We start from the raw sequence: 19298 nt of genomic DNA, 5'->3' as shown, positions 1-19298 counted from the left end.
TCAGTTTTTATTTTAAGTTTTCTCTCTTTTTAAAAATACAGTCAGGAGGTTTTTATTTTCTGTTTTCTGTTTCAATTATCTTGCTGTAATCTTTATTATTAACTTCCTTATGCTAACTTTGGGCTCAGTTTGTTTTTATTCTAGTTCCCTGAAGTGTAAAGTTCGGTTTATTTGAGATCTTCCTTCTTTTTATTATTATTATTCCAGATGGAGTCTTGCCCTGTCACCCAGGCTGGAGTGCAGTGGTGCAATCTCAGATGACTGCAAGCTCTGCCCTCTAGGTTCAAGCGATTCTCCTGCAGCCTCCCAAGTAGCTGGGAATACAGGCCCATGCTACCATGGCTGGCTAATTTTTTGTATTTAAAAACAGGGTTTTACTATGTTGGCCAGGCTGGTGTCAAACTCCTAACCTCAAGTGATCCACCTGTCTCAGCCTCCCAAAGTGCTGGGATCACAGGAATGAGCCATCATGCCCGCCCTTCCTTCTTTTTAAATGTAGGATCTTATTGCTGTAAACTTGCCTATTAGTATTAGTTTTGTTCCATTCCATAAGTTTTGATATGTTGTGTTTTCATTTTCATTTGTCTCAAGATATTTTCTAAATTCCCTTTTGATTTCTCTTTTGACTCAATGCCTGCTCAAGATTGTGTTGTATAGTTTCCATGTACTGTAGTTCTCCCTATCTGTGGGGGATTTGTTCTGAAACCTCTAGTGGATGCTTGAAACCACAGATAGTGCTAAAGTTTATATATACTATGTTTTTTCCTATACATAAACGTCTATATTAAAATTTCTAAATGGGACATAGTAAGATATTGACAGTGAATCAATTTAAAAATAAAATAAAACAATTGTAACAAATAGTTAGAATACTATTATAACTATTATTATATAATATTATTACAGTTATTATATTATATTATATAATAATATTAAATAATAACTATAATATATTATAATTATATAATAATATAAAAATATATATAATATATTATATTATAATATAATAATATAATTATATTATTATAACTAGAATACAGTTATCACACACTGTAGCTATAACTTTGCAGGATGAGGCACAACAGCAAAACTAGCACAAATTTCTTTTTCCTTCTTCATAATCTTAGGGATAGAAGATTTATTTTTACCTTAGATCTTAGCAACCTCAGCATACTTTTTTTCTTCTTCCCTTATTAAGTCAAGAACTTTTACCTTTTCACGTAATGGATGCACTTTATGGATTTTCTTTGGAATCCAAGCAGCCAGCATCACTACGCTTGAGGTTTGAGGCCATTAGTAAGTAAAGTAAGGGTGACTGAAACACAAGCACAGCAATACCATGACAGGCGATCTGATAACGGAGCTGGCTATGAAGTGACTAGTGGGCGGGTAGAGTATACAGTATGAATACAATGAACAAAGGGATGGTTGATGTCCCAGGCAGGACGGTGAAAGATTTCATCACACTGATTAAATTTGTGAGCTGTTCATTTATGAAGTTTTCCATTTAATCTCTTCAGACTGTGGGTAAACTGATATAACAGAAGGTGAATTCCATGTTTTTATATTTTTTTCATTCTTAAAAAAACCTTATTGATTGCTAATGTCATTCCATTATGGATATAAAAGGCACTTGGAAGATTTTGATCTTATTAAAATTTTCAGACCTCTTTTGACACCTAACCTATTATATACACTGAAGAATGTTCCATATGCTCTTGAGAAGAATCTGTATTCTTCTGATTTTAGATGGAAATTATATGTTAGGTCAATTTGGTCTATAGTGTTGTTCAGTTATTCTGTTTCCTTATTGATTGATTTTCTACAAGAATGATCTATCCCTTATAGAGAGTAAAGTATTGAAGTCACTTCCTATTATTGTGTTGCTATTTCTCCCTTCAGATTTATCAATGTCTACTTTACCTATTTGGGTAAAGTAGGTATTTAGATGCTTTCATGTTGGTGATATAAATATTAATATTTATAACTATTGGGTCTTTCTGTTGAATTGTCCCTTATATCATTATATAATGACCTTTGTCACTTGTGACAGTTTTGACTTAAACCCTGTTTTATTTAATATCAGTATATCTATCCCTGCTCCCTTTTCTTTAACACTTTTCATGAAATATTCTCCATTCTTTATTTTAAACCTATAAGTGTCCTTAAATCTATAGCAAGTCTCTTGTAGGCAGCATATAGTTCATTATTATTATTTTATTTGGTCATCTACAATATTTCTTTTGATTGGGGAGTTTAGTACATTTGAATGTCAGATAATTATTAATAGGTAAGGACTTACTCTTGCCATTTTGTCATTTGTTTTCTGTCTTTGTTATAGTTCTCTTACTCCTCTTGGTGTATTCCTTTGTGATTTGATTATTGTAACAATATATTTTGATTCTTCTCTCAATCTTTTTTTGCATCTATCATGTGTGTATTTGTGTGTAGTACCATGGAGTTTGCATTGAATGTTTATAGTTATAGCAGTATGTTTGAAGCTGATATCCACTTCACTTCAATCATATATGGGTACTCTACACTTTATTTCCCCCTCCCACACACATTTTATATAACTGATGTCAGATTTTATTTTTCTGTATTGTATTTCCACTAGCAAATTTATGTGGCTAAATTCTGACAACTTATGTTCTAATTTATATACTAGTGTTTAAAATGATTTGTGTGTACCATTTTAGTATTACAATATTCTGTGTTTACCTTTAGCAATGAGATTTGTATTTTCATATGCTTTTATGATGCTGTTTATCATCCTTTCATTTCAACTTGAAAAACTAACTTTAGCAGGTCTAGTGGTGACAAACTTCCTAGTTTCTCAGAGAAAGACTTATCTCCCCTTCATCCTTAAACTACGGTGTTTCTGAGCAAAATATTCTTGGTTGGCATTTTTTCTTCTAGTACTTCACTATATCATCCCATTGTCTCCTGGCCTGCAAGGTTTCTGCTGATAAATCTTATGGTGGTTCCCTTGTGTGTGATAAGGCACCTTTCTCTTGCTGCCTTCAAAATTGTCTTTTTGTCTTTTACTTCTGAAAAACTCTAATATTTGAGACAAACTATTATGTGTTTCAGAGTAGTGCTTTTTTGATTTAATATATTTGAAGATCTTAGGACTTTATGTCAACTTCCCTCCATAGAGTTGGGAAGATTTTTGCCATTATTTCTTTAAATAGGCTTCCTACCACTTCAACGGTGTTGTAAATTCCATAGGCTTTCTTCAGTTTTTCATTTTTTTTTTACTTCTAACTGGTTCATTTCAAATGGCCTGTCTTCAGAGTCACTGATACTTTCTCCTACATGATCAAGTTTTCTGTTGAAGCGGTCTATTGGGTTTTTCAGTTAATCATTATGTTCTTCAGCTCCAAGATTTCTGTTTAATTTCTTCTTAATTCTTCTATTTAATTATTAAATTTCTCATTTTGTTCATTTATTGATTTCCTAATTTCATTTATTTTTAAAATCTGTATTCTTCTGAAGCTGATTTGGCTTCTTTAAGATGATTCTTTGGATTCCTTTTCAGGTAATTTATGGATATCCTCTTTTCTGGTGTTGGTTACTGGGGTTTTGTTAATTTACTTTGGTAGTGTTATGTTTACCTTATGCTTCATGATCCACGTAACTTGTGTGTGTCTGTGCATTTGAAAGAGCAGACATATTCAGTCTTTACAGACTGGTTTTGGCAAGTAAGGATCTACTCCTAGCTCACTGATGTTACTGCCTTTGGGATCTCAGTCAAGCTGAGTTTGAAGCGAGGTAAAATGGCTGTTTCAGGGTCTTCAGTTAGGACTGAGCTTGGGGAACCTGTCACCAAGGATATGAATAGACATGTCTCCCACCAGGCCACAGTGGAAAGGAGCTGGAGTGAGGTCTCATGACTACTTCAATATCTGCAGTTGGGTCTGAGGTCAGCGAGCATGTTACTAGGGGGAAGGGTAGTGTATGGGTCCTCTTGGGGAATGGAAGATGGGACTTTTGGAAGCACTACAGCTCTGTGGGGTTGCAGCTGAGTTCATAGGAGGACAGGGATGCTTTCATTCCCTGACTGGTACAGGCTATGAGCCGGCCACCAGGGTTTCTCAGTATATCCCTCATCAGTCTAGGGCTCTACCAGGGTTTCACAACCTTCCATCTGGATCCCAAAGCTCTTATAAAGGAACTTCTGTGCCTGGTGGCCTGCTGCCAAATCATTTTTTCTGTTGGAGTACATGAGCCAGAGACCTCCTGTTCTACTGGCTTGTTGTTGTCCCTCGCACCTGTGTGTTTACCAGTGCCCTGTGAGTTCCCAAGCTTCAATTCATTTGGCAACATCTGGAAGCCATAATTATGTTCTGCAGTAATTATGCAAGTTACTTATTAAGAAATAGATCAGAGGAGAAAACTTGTGCTCAACTTCTTGGGAAATTCATAGGAAAAGAGAGTTTAGCTTTAAATAAATAAAAATATTCTGCTAGGAAAATGTAGAAGGTGTTAATGCAGAGAATCCCAGTAAGACACTTCACAAGAAGATTGCTCCTAAGACATATAATCATCAGATTCTCTAAGGTCAAAATGAAAGAAAAAATGTTAAAGGCAGCTAGAGAGAAAAGTCAGGTCATCTGTAAATGGAAGCTCATCAGACGAAAAATGAATCTCTCAGCAGAAATCCTACAAGCCAAAAGAGATTGGGGGCCAATATTCAATATTCTTAAAGAAAAGAAATTCCAATCCAGAATTTCATACCTGGACAAACTAAGCTTCATAAGCAAAGGAGAAATAGAGGTTTTTTTCAAATAAGCAAATGCTGAAAGAATTTATTACCTCCAGAACTGCGTTACAAGAACTCCTAAAGGAAGCACTAAATGTGGAATGGAAACAGTGTTACCAGGTACTACAAAAACATACTAAAGTACACAGACTGCCGACACTATAAAGCAACCACATAAACAAATCTGCAAAATAACCAGCTAACAGCATGATGACGGGAGCAAATCCACATCTATCAATACTTACCTTGAATGTAAATGAGCTAAATAATCCAATTAAAAGGCACAGAGTAGAAAGCTGGATAAAGAACCAAGACCCATTGGTATGCTGTCTCCAAGAAACCTGTCTTATGTGCAGTGTCACACATAAGCTCAAAACAAAAGAGACCAAGAAAAATCTACCAAGCAAATGGAAAACAGAAGAAAGCAGGCATCACAATACTAATTTCAGGCAAAACAGATTTTAAATCAACAAAGATCAAAAAAGGCAAAGAAGGGCCATTACATGGTGGTAAAGGGTTAAATTCAACAAGAAGAAATAATTTCGTAAAGATATATGCAGGTAACACAGAAGCACTCAGATTCATAAAGCAATTTCTTAATGACCTTCAAAGAAACTTAAGGCTCCCACACAATAATAGTGGGACTTTAACACCTCACTGACAATATTAGACAGATTATAAAGACAAAAAAGTAACAAAGAAGTTCAGGACTTGAACTCAGCACCGGATCAAATGGACCTGAGAGACATCTGCAGAACTTTTTACCCTAAAACAACAGAATATACATTTTTTCACTGCCATAGTCTAAATCAATCACATAATTGGAAATAGAACACTCCTCAGCAAATGCAGAAGAACTTAAATAATAGCAACCAGTTTCTCAGACCACAAAGCAATCAAATTAGAAATCAAGATTAATAAATTCACTCAAAACCATACAATTACATGGAAATTGAATAATCTGCTCCTGGATTACTTTTGGGTAAATAATGAACAAAAGGGGGAAATCAGTAAGTTCTTTTAAATGAATGAGAACAAAGATACAACATACTGAAATCTCTGGGATACAGGTAAGGCAGTTTTAAGAGAGAGATTTATAGCAGCAAATGCCTTCTTCAAAAAGTTAAACAGATCTTGGCCACACGCAATGGCTCATGCCTGTAATCACAGCACTTTGGGAGGCGAAGGTAGGCAGATCATGAGGTCAAGAGATTGAGATCATCCTGGCCAACATGGTGAAACCCTGTCTCTACTAAAAATACAAAAATTGACTGAGCATGGTCACGTGTACCTACAGTCCCAGCTACTTGGGAGGCTCAGGCAGGAGAATTGCTTGAACCCAGGAGGTAGAGGTTTCAGTGAACTGAGATCACACTACTGCACTCTAGCCTGGTGACACAGCAAGACTTCATCTCAACAAAAAAAAAGAAAAAAAGTTAGGAGATCTCAATTTAGCAACCTAACACTACAACTAAAACAGCTAGATAATCAAGCAAAAAACCAACCCCAAAGCTAGCAGAATACAAGAAATAACCAAAATTAGAGCTGAATTGGAGGAGATTGAGACACAAAAAACTATTCAAAAGATCAGTGAATCCTGGAACTTGTTTTTTATTTGTTTTTTTTTTTGTTTAAATTAATAAAGTAGACTGCTAGCTAGGCTGATAAAGAAGAAAAAAGAAAAACCGGGTGTGGTGGCTCTTGCCTGTAATCCCAGCCCTTTGGGAGGCTGGGCAGGTGGATCACCTGAGGTCGGGAGTTCAAGACTAGCCTGACCAACATGGAGAAACCCTGTCTCTACTTAAAATACAAAATTAGCCAGGTGTGGTGTCACATGCCTGTAATCCCAGCTACTCAGGAGGCTGAGGCAGGAGAATCGTTTGAACCCAGGACACAGAGTTGCGGTGAGCTGAGATCATGCCCTTGCTCTCCAGCCTGGGCAACAAGAATGAAACTCTGTCTCAAAAAAAAAAAAAAAAAGAAGAAGAAGAAGAAAAAAGAAAATATGTATAAACACAATCAGCACCATCAGAAACGGCAAGTGGGGTGTCACCACTGACCCCATAGAAATACAAATGATCATCAGAACATTATGAATATTTCCATGCACATCAAGTAGAAAATCTAGAAGAAATGGATAAATTCCTGGAGACATGTACTCTCACAAGACTGAACCAGGAAGAAATTGAATCTCTGAACAGACCAGTAACAAGCTCTGAAATTGAATCAGTAACAAATAGCCTACTAAAACTATTCCAAAAAAAATAAGGAGGAAGGACTCCTCCCTAACTCATTCTATGAGGCCAGCATCATCCTGATACCAAAAACTGATAAGGACATGACACAAAAAAAAACTTTAGACCACAATCCTTGATGAAGATCAATGCAGAAATCCTCAACAAAATGCTGGCAAACTGAAACCAACAACACATCAAAAATCTTATCCACCACAATCAAGTAGGCTTTATCCTTGTGATGCAAGATTGGTTCAACATACACAAATCAATAAATGTATTTCATCACATAGAACAAAAGACAAACACCACATGCTTATTTCAATAGATGCAGAAAATGTTTTTGATAAAATTCAGCATCCCTTCATCTTAGAAACTCTGAATAAACTAGGTATGAAGGAACATACCTCAAAATAATAAGAGCCAAATATGACAGACCTACAGCCAAGATCATACTGAATGGGCAAAAAATGGAAGCATAGGCCAATGGAACAGTATAGAGAACCCCAAAGTAAGATCACACACCTCCAACTATCTGATCTTTGATGAAGCTGACAAAAAAAGCAATGAGGAAAGAACTCCCTATTCAATAAATGGTGCTGGGAGAACTGGCTAGCCATATGCAGACGATTGAAACTGGACCCCTTCCTTATAACTCAAGATGGATTAAAGACGTAAATTTAAAATTCAAACTATAAAAATCCTGGAAGACAACCTACACGATACCATTCTGGACATAGAAACAGTCAATTTTAAGACAAAGACTCTAAAAGCAATTGCAACAAAAGCAAAAATTGACAAGTGGGATCTAATTAAACTACAGAGCTTCTGCACAGCAAGAGAAACTATCAACAAACAGGTGACCTACAAAATAGGAGAAAGTATTTTCAAACTGTGCATCTAATGAAAGTCTAATATCCAGCATCTAAAAGGAACTTAAACAAATTTATAAGAAAAAAAAACCCATTAAAAAGTGGGCAAAGGACATGAACAGACACTTTCAAAAGAAAACATACATGAGGCCAACAAACATGAAAAAAAGCTCCACATCACTGAGTATTAGAGAAATGCAAATCAGAACCACACTGAGATACCATCTCACACCAGTCAGAAGGGGTATTATGAAAAAGTCAAAAAACAACAGATGCTGGTAAAGCAGCAGAGAAAAAGGAACACTTCAACACTGGTGGTGGGTTTGTAAATCAGTTCAACTATTGTGGAAGACAGTGTGGCAATTCCTCCAAGACCTAAAAACAGAACTGCCATTCAACCCAGCAATCCCATTACTGGGCATATACCCAGATGAATTTTTTACTTTGTCATAAAGACACATGCACATATATGTTCCTTGCAGCACTATTCACAAGAGCAAAGACATGTAATCAACTTAAAGGCCCATCAATAGTATATTGGTTACAGAAAATGCAGTACAGATACACCATGGACTATTATATAGTCATTAAAAAAAGGAACAAGATCATGCCCTTTGCAGAAACATGGATGGAGCTGGAGGTCGTTATCCTTAGCAAACTAATGCAGCAACAGAGAAACAAATACTGTGTGTTCTCACTTACAGGTGAGAGCTAAATGATGAGAATACATGGACACATAGAGGGGAACAACCAACAACCCACACTGGGGCCTCTCAGAGGACAGAGTATAGGAGGAGGAGGGAAAGATCAGGAAAAGTAACTACTGAGTACTAGGATTAACACTGGGTGATAAAATAGTACAACAAACCGCCATGACACAAGTTTTGCTGTGTAACAAACCTGCACATGTACCCCTGAACTTAAAATTAAAGTTAAATTTTAAAATGCATTATATTTATGAATAATAACCGAACATTTAGTGTCTTGTATGCATGAAAAGTATTTTTGCTAACAGACCTTAGATGATTCAACTCAACATACCCTTGGATTTTACTAAAAATATAACTATTTTCCAAGCTATTAATAATGATTTTTCTCTTTCAACAGTGTTGTTTATTAGTACTGAAAATGTTAACATATTGCTCTACAACCATGCGGAAGGAATTAATGAGCCGCTGTTGTCTTTTTTCATAAGCGCATCTAATTTGCTCATTCATCCACTTGTTCGTTTGTTCTACCCTTATTTAGCCAGGCAACAGGGGGAGTGCAGCCATTCCTGATAATCATGATTTGTTTTCCTTTTTTCAGCCATGCAATGATGGACCTACTGGTTGAACTTTGCCTTCAGAACCACCTGAATCCATCCCACCACGCTCTTGAAATTCGGTCTTCAGAAACCCAACAGCCTTTGAGTTTTAAGCCAAATACTTTGATTGGGACCCTGAATGTGCATACTGTGTTTCTGAAAGAAAAAGTTCCTGAAGAGAAGCTTAAGCCTGGTCCCCCCAAGGTGCCTGAGGTCAGTAGGTACCTACACGGAGATACCTGTGTCTGAATGCATGGCGGGTCCTGAGTAGGGTCTAGTGTGGCTCTTCTTTTCTAAGTACAATGCGGAGAGCTGTGGCTGAGGCTGCTGCTTTCCTGCGAGACAAAGCTAGGCACTAAACTGAGTTTTTTTTAGAAGACAAAATTTACAGAATTGAATTATGTTCATTGTTGTAACATTGCTCCTTTATATATTATAGAGGAGGAATTCATCTACAGTGGAGCTGGCCATTAGAGCTTTATTCAAAGAAGGACATGGTCTCTAATTCTCTACTAATGTGATAGCCACTGGCCACATGTAGCTTTTTTTTTTAATTTGGTATGTCTATTATAACTTAAATATCTAAAATATTCATGTATATTTTCTTTTTAATTGACACAGCATTTGAACACTAGAAATATGGCTGGTAAGATTGAGAAACTGAATTTCTAATTTAATTTTAATTAATTTAAATTTAAATTGCCACTAGCTAATGGCTTCCTGATTGGACAGTGTAGTTCTAGAATTCTTCCTGACTCAGGAAGCAGTTGGGATCTATAGAGGAATTAAATATTAAAAAGGGAAATTTTTTTTTATTTTGAAAAATTGATGTCAGAAATATTTATTCATTACATTTGGAGAATATCTCATATGCATGGCTGTATTCCAGGGTTTTGTTTATTAATTAAAATTAATTTTATTGTTGTCATTGTTGTTTTGAGACAGAATTTCGCTCTTGTTGCCCAGGCTGGAATGCAGTTGTGTGATCTCGGCTCACTGCAACCTCTGCCTCACAGGTTCAAGCGATTCTCCTGCCTCAGCCTCCTGAGTAGCTGGGATTGCAGGTGCCTGCCACCACGCCCAGCTAATTTTTGTATTTAGTAGAAACAGGGTTTCACCATCTTGGCCAGCCTGGTCTTGAACTCCTGACCTCAGGTGATCCACCTGCCTTAGCTTCCCAAAGTGCTGGGATTACAGGCGTGAGCCATGGTGCCTGGCCTTATTGTACTTTTAAATAAGGCTTTGATATTAATCTTTTATCTCAAACTAAAAGCAATGTTACTTTATTCTTTCAGGTTCTTGGCAGATCTTCTAAATTTTTCTGCTTTTATAAATGGTAACGCAGCCAAAAGTTCATCTCCTGTTAATTTCTAGGATTGATTGGTTAGTGCATTCTCATTGTTGCTCTAGAACCCTCTGACCAGAGATTTCCCCTTACTCCTCAAGTAAACAGTGTTTGAGGCAGAGCATCTCTAGACATTATGTGTCTTCCCTTGACTTCCTGCTTCTGAGGACAGGTGAGCCCAGGCGCATGAATGATTCCACTTGTTAGGGCGGGAGAGGACTGGTAAAGGAGCAGTAGGTTCCATCTTTTCTCCCAAAACGCATCATTTTCCCAGCCAGTGGACCCTGGTACTTATGCTGGAAGGGAGCGCGAGGCCTTCTTTTGCTGCTCTGTTGTTCAATCTACATTTACTGTGTCCAGCTCTGCAGTGTCTCAGCAGAATTAGAGTGACCAGTAAAAGTGGAAGAAAAGTGACTGGTTAGTAAAAGTGAAGGAAAATTGATTACCACTTTATTTGCAGACACTTAGAATTGGCATTAGTCAATTGAGTGCTTTTCTTCCTGATTATTATATGCCTGGTATTTTTTTAATCAAATATATTTCTAGCTTAAATATGTATGTGTAGTGTGTATACATAAATACATGTAAGTCTTTGTACACACTGTATATGTTTTATATATGTATATATAGTGCATAGAGTATATATATTTAGATAGATATACATCTGTATACATATACAAATATTCATATATTTATGTGGATATTTTGACTCCTTCAAACTTTAATGTCATTTTTGGAGGATTTTTCTTTAAATTATTCATACTACTTCCAAACTATTTCCTTTAGAAAATGCACATAAGTGCCCTGTGTTCACATCTGGCCAGAACCCTTGGAATACGTAAAGTATACATATTGGATTTTAAATGTAGAGTCCTCCCTGGTGTTCATTCCCCTGTGTTGTTAGCAGCTTGTTCACTAATAAGAGAGATTCTAAGACAAATTTATTATTTCAGACATTTGTTTTTCACTATTCATTGTGCCATTTTCCCCCATGACTCACTTAATTTGTGGAAGAAAGATGCAGGCTACATACAATCCTGCCACACCCAATTGTCAGGTTAACACAGAAGTTGAAGCCTTGTGGGAGGATGTCTTAACCAATTCTTTTTGCCCATGTGTTCTTCCAGAAATCTGTGCGTTTGGTTGTCAATTACCTGCGGACACAAAAAGCTCTTGTGCGTGTGAGCCCTGAGGTTCCTCTCCAGAATATTCTCCCAGTCATTTGTGCAAAGTGCGAGGTCAGCCCAGAGCACGTGGTTCTCCTCAGGGACAACATTGCCGGGGAGGAGCTGGAGCTGTCCAAGTCCCTGAACGAGCTCGGGATAAAGGAGCTCTACGCGTGGGACAACAGAAGAGGTGAGGCCCGCTGCGTCTTATACACCCGGCCGGTGATCACACAGATGCAAGGCATATACCCATCCCCCGTTGCTCTCCTCAGCACTCTCTGTAGTGCCGGGGAGAGATGGGTATGTGAAGTTCTAGGCAAGTCAGGTTTTGTCCAGACCAGTGTTGAAGTAGGCAAAAAAGAAATCTAGTATGTTCTCCTTCCTCTGGATTGAACTGTGCCTCCTTTCTCCCAGCCCTGAACATGTCCTTTGTTCTTTGTCTCCCTGCAAACTTCCATGATATAAGTAAAGAGGAAAAGGTGAGGTGAGATTAGACCTTATGCTCTGAAGTAACTACTCCAAACCATCTATAATACTTGTAAGGCCGGTTGCCTCGCCGGGGGCCAAATGGACACACCCATTCCTCTCCGTAGCTGAAAACTATGACATCATTCTGAGCGCATTACTCAGCATCTGGCCTCTCCATGTGGCCTCCCCACACCCATTTCCACATTCCAGTCTCAGTCCTGCACTCATCAGCAAACTAGGCACTCGGCCCCACCGAAATTTAAAAAAATCCCGCCACGACCTGCCCTATGACAGTTTGCCCCATACATCCTCAGCCAGCCCATTTACCAGCAGCCCCTCCTGGATGCCAATGGTGGCTCGCCTCGTCTGTGCCCAGTCCCTTCATAACCATTGAGACTACCTCCACTTTGTTTCCCCTGCAGCCAATCAACTACCTCCACTCCCTATACAACCCCACACCCTAGGAAGAGAAATGCAACTTCTCTGGCCCCTTTCCCGGACCGTAGAACCTCGCCCGGGAGCTGAATAAATTGGCTTTTACTTTTTTACTCTGATTTCCGTTTCCTCATTTAACTCGGCAATAAACCTTACAGTATTTTCTTGCAAGTTGGTGGCTCACACTTGTCCAAGGCAGGAGGATGGCTTGAGCCCAGGAGTTCAAAACCAGCCTGGAGAAAATAGACCCCATGTCTACAGAAATTTAAAAATGATCCAGACGTGGTGGTATATGCCCATTCCTATAGTCCCATCTACTTGAGAGGCCGAGGCTGGAGGATCGCTTGAGCCCAGCAGGTTGAAGCTGCACTGGGCTAGGGTCACACCGTTACACTTAGCCTCGGCAACAGAGTGAGACCCTGTCTCTTCAAAAAAACAAATTATCTTGATTTTCTTTTTCTTTTTCAGTTGCCATTAGCTGCTATTACCAGGTTTCAAACATCGCTTATCTCTAAAACCAATGGGCACTCAGCTGTTCTCTAAAACTGAACAATGACTGGTGTGAGATCCTTAAGACAACTTTAGGGCCACCTTAGGCCTCCTCACTGTCTTGCCAATGTCATCTTGCTCAGCATGTGAATGTGGCTCCTAGTATGAGGCCACAGTTAGAGCCACTGGCGAGAGTGGCAGCCCAGAGGCCTTGCTGGTGCAGAGACTGAGATGTGTAAGCAAATGTTTCCGGTTGATATAGAAGGCTAACTGCATATTTTAGCTACTGTCAGACCAAAGGAAATGTTACATTCCTTGGCCTTAGAATGATCAAAATGGACTTTGTAAAACTTTCCCTTCTAATGAGCGTAATTTGGTATCTGTTCTCTGTTTCTTTATTCCACAAATATTGGATAGGTTGAGTTTTAAAAATATATACATATTCAAGTTTTTTCTGTTTTTCTATGGCTTTTTTTTTCTAATTTTTTCCAACAAAAATGTATTTTTTCTTTTTTGGGATGGAGTTTCATACTTGTAGCCCAGGCTGGAGTGCAGTGGCATAGTCTTGGCTCATTGCAACCTCCACCTCCTGGGTTCAAGCAATTCTCCTTCCTCAGACTTCTGAGTAACTGAGATTACAGGTATCTGCCACCATGCCTGGCTAATGTTTGTATTTTTAGTAGAGACGGGGTTTCACCACATTGGCCAGGCTGGTCTCCAACTCCTGACCTCAGGTGATCTGCTCACCTCAGCCTCCCAAAGTGCTGGGATTACAGGTGTGAGCCACTGCACTCAGCCATATTTTTTCTTGATACCATATTATTGTGAAATCCATGGTCATAGGTGGAATCTCTGTCCAGCCTGTCTCCTCCCCACCAAGTCAGCCCTCCCCAGCAAGTCAGCCCTTGTCTTCCTGCATAGCTGGCACCTAGATCTGATTTGATATTCAAGAGAGGGTTTTGGCTCAATTGTGTATAAGATACAGGGACTATTTATTCCTTCAAAAAAAGTACTCTGACATTTGAGAATAATGCATCTTGTGTTTTATCCAGTGTCTTTTTAAAACACAGACAGAAATACTCTCAGCATCCCTGCACAGGCCTGGTGGCACTGGGTATATCAGCCCTATTTAAATTTGGTTTACATGACTCTTTGGAAGCAGCTTCCATTTGGTAAGATAAAAAGAAAAATAAAAGGAAAACAGCTCCATATTCAGGTATCTGAAACACGAAAGCTTACAGAAACAAGTGTTTCTGTTACGTGCCACCACTTGGATGTATCTTGAAAGGTAGATGTTGAACCTGTACCTGAGAGAAGTCATATAAAACCTGCCTGTCTGTGAAGGAGAGGACCCAGGCAAGCCTATGGTCATCGGGACTGCAGGAGCTGAAGCGTTCATGTGGTCAGGAACCAAAGCATCTCTTCTGATCCACACACAGGCCAGAGCAGAACATGCTGGTGCCGTCAGCTTGGCCATTCAGATTTTGAAACACTTCTGCCCTTGGTGGGAACTAGCTGCTCCCAAACCCTCAAGTTCCCCTCTCTACTGCCTTGGACATTTTGGCCCTCCCCACCCCACTTCCAACACGCCATGAGCCTCCCCACCATGGAGGTCCTGCTCCAGCCCCGGGGCCAGCACCCCTTTCACCTGACATGCCTATGCCATGCCAGCTGTGACATTTGATTACCATCCCTGCCAAGTGCCTGCCTCCTGCTCACTGTCAGTTATCTGAGATGAAAAGACACTTGTCCAGAGGCCATCCCCAAGGCTCTCTTTCTCCCCTGCAGCTGTCCTGGGCAGGCCTGCTGAGTGCTGCTGGAGGAGCCCTTGCTTTCACTCCTCTTGGTTTGCACTTGAAAGGGAAAGGCATCCACTCCTGAGCCCTACCACTGCTGGAGAACAGAAGTGCAGCTGGCAGGAGGCGAGGCATTGCTAGGCAGAGGCCCACCCTCCCCTGGCATGTTGATGAAGCCAAGGTCTCTGCTGCCACCTGCGTCCACAGTGGCACTTAGCAGGCTGTGCAGCTGTGGCTCCGAGAGGGCCAGCCCAGAGAGGCAAGCTGGCCTGGCAGGAGGCCTTCTCAGTGCTGCAGCAGGACTGTCCTCCTCTGAGGCTTGTGAGGGCCAAGGCCTGGATTAGGGGCTCCCACACATCTTGAAGCCTGACCTCACTTTCTCATTGCCTGCCTTTTCCAGCTCTTCTGACCAAAACTCAGTCCGAGCCTTCCCTGAGCTGTCAAGGTATAGTAAACCCAGGGTTTCCTGCTTCTCCTTTGACCCTGCACTTGGCATGGCTCTAGGGTCAGAGCTGCACGGAGGTGACGTTTTTGTGCCAGAGTCCAAGGAATGGAAGTTTAACTTGGGGCCCTTCTGAGGGTGCATGCCAGGCTGACATGAAGTTTTGGTTTGGTTTCTTGATTTTCTGGTTGGTTCAGAGAAGAATGCTTCTTGTGTGAGAATTTGCTGTGTGGCTCTAATTGATGAGGAATGAGGGAGGCTGTTATAGAAAACAGATTCTGTTGCCCAGAATTTCACGGCGGAGCAGAAGTGGTGCATACAGGAGAGGCGCCCTTTCCTTTCCACCTCCACCTGCCTGTGCTTACCTGCCCCTGAAGGCCATCCTGCATGCTACAGAATTTGGAACAGTGTGGATTTTGTAGTTTAACCTTTTCTATTATAGACAAACATGGAAAGGATTCATCCACATTTTGCATTTATTCTGACATCTATTTAAAAGTTTCTCATAGAGAGATTTCTGTACAGAAAGAGGTATACAGAAACAGATGTTTATATGTATACATAGACAGATATACAGATACATATGTGTGTGTACTTATTCACATACACACGTGCATATACGTAGGTAGAATGCCCACTGGACGTTTGCAGATGTGGACCTGGTCCCCGCCCCCACTTCCATTTATGTGCTCGATGGCCATGTTCTGGCCACTGAGTCTCCTCCTCTGGACAAGTGAGTGGTTTGGACTCGTTGGTCTTTAGGGGTCCTTCATCCTTCTCTGCCCCTCTGCAGTTCGTCTTTATTTTCCAGATCATTGTCACGCTGCAGGACAGTAAAACTTTCAGATTAAGTGTGCTGCTGTCAGCTTGGCCATTCAGATTTTGAAACACTTCTGCCCTAGGTGGGAACTAGCTGCTCCCAAACCCCCAAGTTCCCCTCTTTACTGCCTTGAACATTTGCCCTTGGACAAATATGCAAATGATTAGTCCACATTTTTTGTTTGTGTTGATGGTCTGATGCAGAATTTGTATTGTAAAATCCCAGTCCGTGATTCTGCCACCAATGGCCTAGAGCTCTTACTATCTATCAGTTGGCAGTGATATGGGAGCAATCATTTTTCTGCCCTCCAGGAACACCTACACGTTCTCTCCTCTTGTGATGTCTGTATGCCCTGACTTTTATCAATAAAAATTTAATTACTTTTAACTTAGAGTAAATTCAATCAAAATGAAAGCCACACTCAGCTTATACTTATTGGAACCGTGGGTTCCAGAGCTCACTTGACCATGTTCCCAAGGGCTGGCCATGCATCAGTTGTTCATTGCTGCTCTGCTATAGAGCCGGGCAGCCTCTGGACATTTCGGCTGATGGGAACAGTGAATTCTCTTACTTTGCTCCCAAACCAGTTCTTTTTCAGTGTCTCCCGAGGCTCAGAGGCCTCATAGGAGGCCCCATCAGTCAGTGACTGAGACCAAAGCCTCACCTCTAAAAATAGACCATCGGTGTTAGGCCCAGCTCAGCACTGTGAGTCTCAGGCTCCTGGTGCTTCCACACAACTGCAGGTGTAGCTACATGAGAAAGTATCTCTCCCACTGTTTAGTGGCAGTTCTGGTGCCGGGACTGTCCTGGACCCTTCATCAGGGAGCTGACCTCAGTCCTTAGGGGTGGTGATCAGCCACTGTCCTCATTCAAGGAGAGAAATCTGATGCAGTCTGTCCTTTCTCTGGTCAGTGTAATATAGCTTGTGTCCCAGGAACATGCTCTACTTCTTGTGTATCAGTAGGACACTATGATGCCATCTGTTTTAATAGCCAATTTCTCAACTTACGATTTTCAACTTTACTATGGTGTGAAAGTGGTGTGTATTCAGCATGCTCCTGGACTTAATGGTGGGGTCACGTCTGGATAAAGCCATCATGAACTGAAAACGTAACCCCGTCGTCAGTTCACGAGCATCCGTTGGTCTATGCCACATATCACTCAATTCTGAAAACATCCTCAGTTATAAACAAACATATTAAGGCATACAATAGTTTAGATGCCGTCTTAACCATGTGCTCTATTTTCCTCTTTATAGCTCTGTACCTAATAGAGGGTTTGCTGTGACTAACTTTGCAGTGTGCATCAGTGCCTCTACATCGTGTTGCAGCGGGCCCTCTGGTACTGTGCGATGTGGAGTACTGTGGGTACTGTGTATTTGGGTACTATGCGATGTGGAGCCTGCTTGGGGCCTCAGCTGGAGCCTCCTGCATGTAACCGAGTCCTGGCCCTGCCCTAACGGCTAGGACATGCACCTTTGCTCCTACGGAGTGATTTCAGGAGTGTGTGTGCTGGGTTTTCGCTCTGCTGTGCGGACATCATTGGTGTTCACGCCTGTGTTATTAATGCACTGACTGCTGTGTGTGTTCTCTAACTCAAATGTGAAATCATATAGTAGCAGATCGAGAACTTGTTTGCATTGATGGTCTCATGGCAGAATTTGTAAAATCCCAGCCCGTGATTCTGCCACTAATGGACTAGAGTTCTTGCTGTCAATCAGTTGGCAGTGATTGGGGAAAAATCATTTTTCTGTCATCCAGGAACACCTACACTTTCTCTCCTCTTGTCATATCCATATGCCCTGACAGAGAAGAATGGAATGAAGTAATGACAGAGGCCTTTCCTGAGCAAATAAATGCATGACACTAGTGAGCAGTGTGCTGAGCTGTGTGAGCGCTGTCCTGTGCAGTTAGCGCACTCACCCCCAACCTGCAGATGAAGCTGCTGAGGCTTGGAGAAGCTAAGTGGTTTCCCCAAGTGTGCCGCATACATGGGCACTCTTAACCTGTCAGCACCACTCCCTGAGTGATATTCTCCAGACCCTCAGCTTAAGCCTCCTTAGGGGCTAGTTTGACTGTGTAGCACTGGGCCCTGCACCCAGGATTTCTTATTCTGGGGTTCTGGAGTGGGCCCAGGGATTGGAATCTCTCGCAAGTTCCCAGCAATGCTGATGCTACAGCTTCCACTTTGCTTTGGGAACCATGGCCCATGGCTGCCTTGTCAGCTGGAAGGCAGTGTGCTTGTCTGGAATTTGGAAGGGTCCAACCTGGCTCTAGAATCCTAATGAAGAAAAATTCATTAAGAAAAAAGAAAGAAGAAAATAATTGCCCCCTAGAGAATGTAACTTGAAAGGAAACATTCTGGATGCCGTAGAGGAAGGAAAATCTGGAAATGTGGCTCCTGGGAGATCTGATGCAGTTGTGTCAAGTACCACCTGGGGAGCTCCTCGCTGTTCCTCCATTTTCTGGAAATGAGCAGGAAGGCTGCTGATATGTTTGATTTAGTTAAAGTGTGTACCTCACGCATGATTCTTAAAGCAGGTGTATTGCACTGAGGTCACAGTCCTAGAGCTGTGCTGATTTGGCAGCCACAGGCCTCGTGTGGCTCTAGCAGGTGCCCAGTCCACACTGAGATGTGCCGTAAGCCTAAAGGCATGCTGGATTGTGAAGAGTCAGCACCAAAACCAATGTAAAATGTCTCATCAATACTTTTTATATTGACTGCTTTATAATATAAAATACTTTATATTATTATGGAATGATAATATTTTAGATATGTTGGATTAAGTGAAATTATTACAATTTATTTTACTTGGTTCTTTTTATGTAGCTACTAGAGAACATAAAATTACATATGTGGTCTGGTTTAGCTTTCTATTGGACAGCTCTGCCCTAGGACTTTATTTTGTCATTCTCCAAAAAGGGGACAACCACACCCAGAGAAAATGCCTCCATCATCCCTAAGACTGTGTAAGAACCTGTAGTGATTTCCCAAATGGGCTTGGGGCCTTGAGGTGGCTCAGACAGCTTGGAAAGAAATAGATGCTTTTCCCTCTCTTAAAAGAACAAAAGTTTTAGAGTAAAGGATTCATTTAGTAAGATTTTTAAAGTGAAGTATTTAATCTCTTGTTTCAAATGCTGAAAAATAACTTAGTGCTTTT

The 19298-nt window shown here is 40.6% G+C and overlaps 1 protein-coding gene and 1 long non-coding RNA gene across 44 annotated transcripts in view; one reads left to right on the top strand and one right to left on the bottom strand.

Annotated features, from left to right (window-relative positions):
- The window catches only part of COBL (cordon-bleu WH2 repeat protein), a 288078-nt gene that overhangs the window by 108571 nt on the left and 160209 nt on the right, over positions 1-19298 (top strand). For 21 of the 35 annotated variants that reach the window (XR_013523869.1, XR_013523868.1, XM_035253433.3 and 18 more), the window contains 2 exons: positions 9180-9390; positions 11650-11878. Coding sequence is in view for 33 of the 35 variants with exons in the window: in XM_035253433.3 (XP_035109324.2) it covers positions 9180-9390; positions 11650-11878 (440 nt within the window). In the remaining 2 variants the exon portion in view is untranslated. Of the gene's footprint in view, positions 1-9179; positions 9391-11649; positions 11879-15276; positions 15322-19298 lie in introns of all 35 variants that reach the window. The other 14 variants (XM_078342454.1, XM_078342450.1, XM_035253421.3 and 11 more) reach the window with 1 other exon arrangement.
- LOC108592824 (uncharacterized) overlaps positions 15781-19298 on the bottom strand; it is a 41508-nt gene continuing 37990 nt past the window's right edge. For all 9 annotated transcript variants that reach the window (XR_013523871.1, XR_013523875.1, XR_013523876.1 and 6 more), the window contains one exon: positions 15781-16141. This is a non-coding gene — a long non-coding RNA (uncharacterized LOC108592824). The remainder of the gene's footprint in view (positions 16142-19298) is intronic.

The sequence above is a fragment of the Callithrix jacchus genome, chromosome 11, assembly GCF_049354715.1.
Source record: "Callithrix jacchus isolate 240 chromosome 11, calJac240_pri, whole genome shotgun sequence".
NCBI lineage: Eukaryota > Metazoa > Chordata > Mammalia > Primates > Cebidae > Callithrix > Callithrix jacchus.
Note: the sequence above shows the minus strand (reverse complement) of the source record. Positions and strands in the feature narration are given on the sequence as shown.